Source organism: Belonocnema kinseyi, chromosome 6 (assembly GCF_010883055.1).
Source record: "Belonocnema kinseyi isolate 2016_QV_RU_SX_M_011 chromosome 6, B_treatae_v1, whole genome shotgun sequence".
In the NCBI taxonomy this organism is placed as follows: Eukaryota; Metazoa; Arthropoda; class Insecta; order Hymenoptera; family Cynipidae; genus Belonocnema; species Belonocnema kinseyi.
The window spans coordinates 130,776,590-130,783,836 of record NC_046662.1 but is presented as its reverse complement, the minus strand read 5'-3'; the positions used below and the strand labels follow the sequence as shown (position 1 = coordinate 130,783,836).

General features: G+C 35.0%; 1 protein-coding gene across 1 annotated transcript in view; it reads right to left on the bottom strand.

Annotated features, from left to right (window-relative positions):
* LOC117175598 overlaps nt 1-7,247 on the bottom strand; it is a 250,587-nt gene that overhangs the window by 51,729 nt on the left and 191,611 nt on the right. The window contains exon 8 of the mRNA XM_033365306.1: nt 6,259-6,342. Within this exon, the coding sequence (XP_033221197.1) occupies nt 6,259-6,342 (84 nt within the window). The remainder of the gene's footprint in view (nt 1-6,258; nt 6,343-7,247) is intronic.

Here is a 7,247-nt window from a genome sequence, read left to right as displayed (position 1 = left end):
ACAGTGAGCAAAACCTTCACATTTGACCGAACTTGGCGTGCTTTTTTCGGTCTTGGAGACTCAGGATGCTTCCAATGAGACGATTGGGCTTTAGTTTCGACGGCATAACCATATACACACGATTCATCCCCAGTTATAACCCTTTTGAGAAAATCAGGATCATTATTGACTTCATTCGACATCTCCTGAGCGATGGTCATGCGATGGATCTTTTGATCAAAATTAAGCAGTTTTGGAACAAATTTCGCTGACACACGTCTCATTCCCAAAACGTCCGAAAATATAGCATGGCATAAGCCAACCGATATGCCAACATCTTCAGCAACTTCTCTGATGGTAATTCGGCGTTTTTTCAACACCATTTCTTCCACTGCTTGAACGTTTTGATCTGTTGTTGACGTGCTGGGACATCCAGGGCGAGTTTCATCTTCGACATCCTCTCGGCCTTCTTGGAACATCTTGTACCACTTATACACATTTTTCTTACTCCGGGTAGACTCACCGTATGCAACTGTCAACATTTCAAGAGTTTTAGAGCACTGGATTCCATTTTTCACACAAAATTTAATGCAAACTCTTTGCTCCATTTTTTTCGAAAGAAGAAAATCGCCGGGCACACCAAACCCTTCTAACCTTTTACGCCTCTGCCAAAAAACAACACGAACTATATAGTCAAAATTGTGAACATATGATCGTGACGAGTGTACCAACATAACAAGACAAAAAAATTTAAAACTTGAATGTACGTAGCCCAGGAAAATTGAAAAGTCACCTTACTTTTCGAACACACCTCGTATTTTACTGTGATTTAACACTTATTACCTATTGTACTATTCCTTTTGATTTTTAAAACCCCGATAACTTTAAAAGGAACATGACTCCAATTTACTGGGTTTGGGCCTGCAAACAATCTTTTTAACTAATGCGGTTTAGAATCATTGTATGCATTTAATCACATGCAGTCAAAACCCGCAGTTGCATGCAACTTTATTAGAAGTACTCGCATTTCCCTGGAAATTTGACCAGAGGATAGGAAAATTGCAAAACACCACCTCCCGCGTTGAACTGGCTTTTCGATAGTAGAGTTGAAAGGCAGACATTCAACCCTACACATTGAATAAAAACGGTCATCCTCGGCGTCAAACCTCCCGCTCGACATTACATAGTTAAAACGCAGTGAATACACAATCCGGTCATTCGTCGCAGATGGTCACCCATCCGAGTGCTATACGCGATCCAAATGGCTTGACATCTAGACATTTTAGAGGTTTTTTGTAAAGTTGAATGAAATTTTGTAGAGTTGCATAATTAGTTATTCTGCACCCTGAGAGAGTACCCATGCGAAGCCGTTTACAAACAAACGTTATTAAAGTAAACATGAATTTCATGGTATCTTATTGACCTTTATTTCCAAATAAAATAATTACATGTAAAGTAATTGTATGCTTTCAGAGGGCGGGTATGACGAACTAATGTATTTTATTATTAATTCGTCTTTTTTCCTAGGAAATTAATATTCTACAATGAACAATCAATTACTTGGTTAAAAGTTGAAGCTCTTTAATAAAAATTCATTTCATTATTTGAAAATCCATCTCTCTCGTTAAAAAAACAACTATTTTGTTGAAAATTCGTTTTTTCTTCAAGTTAATTTTTTTAGACTGAAAATCTAATGATTTTACAGTGAAGTCTCTCCTATATCCCCTGGCTTGAAACGAAAGGAGTTGTTTATTTCCACTTTGGAGAGACCCCAACTTTACCCTGACCCGCAAGTTATTTTTATCAAACGACGTTCATTGGCTGCTCCAGACTTGTATCGATGAGAGCGCTGTCAGAAACTTTTTCAACGACGTGTGTGTCGAAAAGCGCGGGTCCATTTTAAATCAAAAAATACTATCAATCATAATACGGGTAAATACACCCGACTCAAAGTGTAGTGATTTACGGTTAAGTAGCAGGTCGAACTGCTGGCCCACACAGTTTCTCAGCTCAAGGGACGAGAATTGCGGCCCCGATTTACACAGTTAAAAAGCCGTGTTAGTGTTTTTCAAGTGTCTATCACGTGTTTTTGTTGACATAAGACAATTAGCCAACTAAAAATCAATGAAATAGAATCAAAAAACGACTCAAATATTTTTCGGGATCTTGAGTAATATAGCATGTTGTTGCGGTCACGGAAGAATAGGTGGAAATGTCAGCCGTCAGGAACGTTAGTATACTTAGTACATCTTGAAGTGGGAATGCACAGGTCTTTTAGAAGAAAATCTTTTAAACGTAGAAGTAAGTTAAACAAGTCAGAATAGTAATATTTTCAAGTGTAAAATGTATTTTCTCAGTCATGTTCCATTCTTTTGTCGATTGACGACCTTTCAGTTTCACGAAACACAAGCGAATGTCCGAAATGTGAGGTTAGAGTGCCAATAACCTGAAGTATTAGATATTTTATTTTATTTCGTGACACTAAAAGGTAGTCGATCGACAAAAGAATGGAACATGACTAAGAAAATAGATTTTACAGTTATGAAATATTACTATTCATACTTTTTTGACTTACTTTTATGTTTAGAAAATTTTCTCGAAAAAGTTGCCTGCATTCCCCTGACCTCATGATATAATACTCAATTCAACCCAACGCGGACTTCTCGCTCTTCAGACCTCTTTTTAATTGGCTAGCAACTGAAACGAAGGAGAGCGCACAGGGAGCGTAGTGAGAGGTGACGCAATCACTGTATTTTGTATTAAAATTCAAAAATTTGGTTAAAAATGTATTTATTTTATTGTAAGTTGGTCTTTTTTGGTAGAATTATAATCTTCTTGATTGGAAATTCAATTAATTGGCTGAAAATTTAAATTCTTTGTTAAAAATCAATTTTATTATTTGAAGATCAATCTCTTGGGTTCAACGTTAATTTTTTCTTTAAATTAATTTTTTTGATTGAAAATTAAATTATTCTACTTTTGGTTAAAAATTGATCATTTTCATGTGAAAATTCAACAATTTGATTCGAAATTTATGCATTTTATTGAAAGTTTGTCTTTTTTCGTAGAATATTAATCTTCTTGATTGAAAATTTAACTACTTAGTGGAAGATTTAATTTCTTTGTTGAAAATTCATTTTATTATTTTAAGAACGAACCATTTAGTTCAAAATTATTATACATTTTTTTCTCTTAAATTAATTTTTTAAGTAAAAATTTAATTATTCTATTTTTGGTGAAAATTGATCTTTTTTAGTTGAAACTTCAACAATTTGATCAAACATTTGTTTGTTAAATAGAAGGGGTGCCAATAAGGCCATTTTTTGGACCCGAACCGATAAGCTCGATACGGCCTGAAAGTAACGATGCTTCTAGTGTGCCTCAGGACACTGTCAAACAGTTTACATGAGATTTCACTCACTTGAGTAAAGTCCTTTTAGTCCAGGGAATGAAGGATTTTTTCACCGCAAAATTTTAGAATGAAAACGAGGTATGCCATGGTGTAGTGTCCATGCCTGGGATGAAGGCCTATATATTTGCAGACAAAAATATTTGTTCAGAACGAATTGCGCAATGTTCAAAGTTGTCGAAATCAAGTTTTTGGGAGATTGCGATTAACGTATTGATTTGCGAAAAAAAGTTTAACCGTTAATTAAAGGTGTTACTAAGATCTTTAATTTGATAGGTCGCACACTGAGATTGTTTAATTCGTCCCCTCAAAAAGTAATGAAAACCGGAAAAAATGGCCGTTTTGCAAAATCCAGTTATTTTTGCGAAAAGTGCATGTACATCCATTAAAGTCTCTGAAAATATGTGTTTTACGAAGCTGAAAGTATATGCAAAATTTGAGCTCAAACTGATAAATGCTTTTTGAGAAAAGCTATTTGTTATTTAAAAAGTTACTGTTGTTTTGTTGGGGCTAACTTTTTTTTGGCTGGTCGCAAAGCCATAAACGTGAAAAAATTTTATTCCTGAAGATTTATGGTGTAACGTACGCTTAGCCGCTAATTGATTTTTGAGTATTAAGTACGTTAAAAATGGCTGCGGAAGAATAGGACGTTTATTTCATAAACAAATGGAATAACTTTTGTAATTTTTATCACAAACAATCGGAATTACAGTCAATGGAAACTTACTATTTTCACATGATTTTAAGATGAAAATATTTTCTGTGCGTTAATTGAGGGGGGGGGGGGGGGGGGGGTGAGATTTTTTTATAACAATTTTTACAGCCGTAATTTTCAAGATATACAAATGAAATTGGTAAATATTATTAAATGGATAGTGTTACTAATTACAGTAAAATTTTCAGAAGAATCTGTTTCGGAAATACTGTTGATAATAGCGATTTATTCACGACCAAATGCGGTCGTACTGCATGGCGGTGAAGTGGGGGAAACTGCTCATGTCTAGGCGCGCCTGTTTGCCGATGGCGCTGAAATTGAATTCACGCGTTCAAAATGTAACAATTTGCACGTATCTCATGAAAGAATAGACATATCGAGATGTTTTTTTCAAATTTCAGCTAGTTTTTTGCGCTGATTACAAATTTTGCATTAAAAGCCCAGAAGACACATGTCTAGTGCTTGAAACGTAAGTTTACACTGTGATATTTTCATTAATTGGACAATTAATTAAATAATTTTTTGATATAATGTAAGTATCAGTTTTTCATGTTAATATTTAACCAATAATTTTACAAAAAATGTATACTGGTTTCAAAATTAGTTTTTCGTTAATCTCGAGTCATAACGTTTTCATGAAATTTACTGAAGTAAACTTCCGATTTTTAAACTTGTCCTTATCTGCAGATTAACTGTTCAAAAAGTTGAAGATTTCTCTTGAAATACAAGATACAATAGCACTGATGGAATTTCGAATGGTCGCAGGTATGTAGTTGTTTTGTATTTAGATTACCTGGGTATTGTTTCTCGGAAGGTGTACATAGCAGCTGCTGGATGATTCTCGTAGGCCACTTTGTCAGTTTCGGCTAAAGATCAACACTGCTAACATCGTGTATTTTCTTAAGCCAGAACTGGAGGGAGGTGAATTGTTGCAATATTTACAGTTTGCGATAGATAGTTTAATCAGTGTAGCGTGCAAAAGTGTACCCAACAGTTTGTTAAGTACATGTAATCAAATTATGTACTATAGTAAATGAAAGCAAAAATTTGGTTCTTTAACAATTTGGATGAGTATTTCAGAAATGTATTCTAAATATTCCCGGAAAGTTTCATTTTTAAAAAACTTTATTCTTTCTCCGCATATTGCGCGTGGATAAGTTTTTTCTTATTTAAATGTCTTATTACATTTCAAGATGGATATCCGGATGAAAGTACTTTTTCCGGGACTAAATCTTTCGAGAGATCACGGCATATGATTAAACACTTTGGACGCGACATTATTTTTGACCTAAGTACAAAAATTACTTTCTCGCAAGATAAGTTTCTATGTAACGAAAAGAATAAAACGCGATTGATTACGTTATTGTCCCAAGAACTTGAAGAAGCTGCTTTTCGTACAAAACGTGCTACAGAGGATGTAGAATTGCTAATTGTAAAAACTGCCATTGAACTCGCGCGGAAAGATGTCATTGTAAAAATAGTAGGGCAGGATATCGATTTACTGGTTTTGCTGACTCAATTGGTACCTGAAAACATTAATATCGTATTTGAAAAAGCAAACTCTGTCCGCACTACAAACGATCTGTATGATACAAGCAGTTTCAAGTATAGGGACCTAGAAAATTTAGTTGCCTTCCTTCATGCTTTCACAGACTGCGACAGTACTTCGTGCTTCTTCAAACAAGGTAAAAATAAACTGCTGAAAACTGTTAGCAAAAGCACTCATTAGCAATCATTAGTAAACAAATTTTATGATTTAAACGCAGACCCTACTGAAATTGCAGAAATTGCTAATGTGATAATTGCTGCAATGTACTCAACAAAAGAAGAAAGCGCAACCTTGCAAGAGTTGCGCTTTTTGCATTTCCAAAAATCTACTTTGAAAACAAGTTTTAAATTAGAAACCCTACCGCCAACTGAAGGAGTTGCGAAAGAACATTCATTCAGAGTGTACCGTCAGCTTCAACAGTGGCTTGGAAATGCAAAAAGCGCAACGCAGTGGGGATGGAAAATGCCTGCCCGTGGATTGGTACCAGTTTTCAGAAGCCAACCCTTGATCCCTGAAGAATTACTGAAAACTATAACTTGCAGATGCGAAAGTGGCTGCAAAAAAGCTACTTGCGGATGTCGAAAGCACGGTTTGCACTGCTCTCACCTGTGTTCCAGTTGCCATGGTGAGACATGCACTAACGTAGACATGCCTATTATCACAGACATCGATGCCAATGACTGTGACGAACTTGAAGAGGAAAAATTTCAGATTATTGACAATGTAATTAACGAAAACAATGAAGAACTAGAGATTGCGACAAAGAAGCGTAGATTAGAATAGATTTGATTACATCATAAACTGATTGGGAAATGGTTGCACCATACTTTATTAGAAAAACAAAACAAAAAACGCATGCTTTTCTGACAAGTGGACTAGTCCTATTGGGGATCACCACGTAAAAAAAAGCACCTTTAACTCGACCTCCCTGGTGGTGCGGGACAAAGTTCATTAGGGATGTACTATAATACTGCCATCGTAACGTAAGCAGTAAGCATCAAGTAAATTGTGCTTACAAAACAATTGTCTTAGTGATTTTATTTTAACCCTTCATTTTTCAATTTTGTCTATAAAACGTTATGACCCGAGATTAACGAAAAACTAATTTTGAAATCAGTATACATTTTTTGTAAAATTATTGGATAAATATTAACATAAAAAACTGATACTTACATTATATCGAAAAATTATTTAATTAATTGTTCAATCAGTGAAAATATCACAATGTAAACTTACCTTTCAAGCACTAGACGTGCGCTTTCTGGGTTTTTAATGCAAAATTTGTAATCAGCGCAAAAAGCTACCTGAAATTTAAAAAAAACATCTCGATATGTCTATTCTTTCATGAGATACGTCTAATTGTTACATTTTGAACACGTAAATTCAATTTCAGCGCCATCGGCTAACAGGCGCGCCTAGGCAGGAGCAGCTTCCCCCACTTCACCGCCATGCAGTACGACCGCAAGTGGTCGTAAATAAACCGCTATTATCAACAGTATTTCCGAAACATATTCTTCTGAAAATTTTACTACAGTTAGTAACACTATCCATTTAATAATATTTCTCAAATAATAATAGTAATAATTGTTATAAAA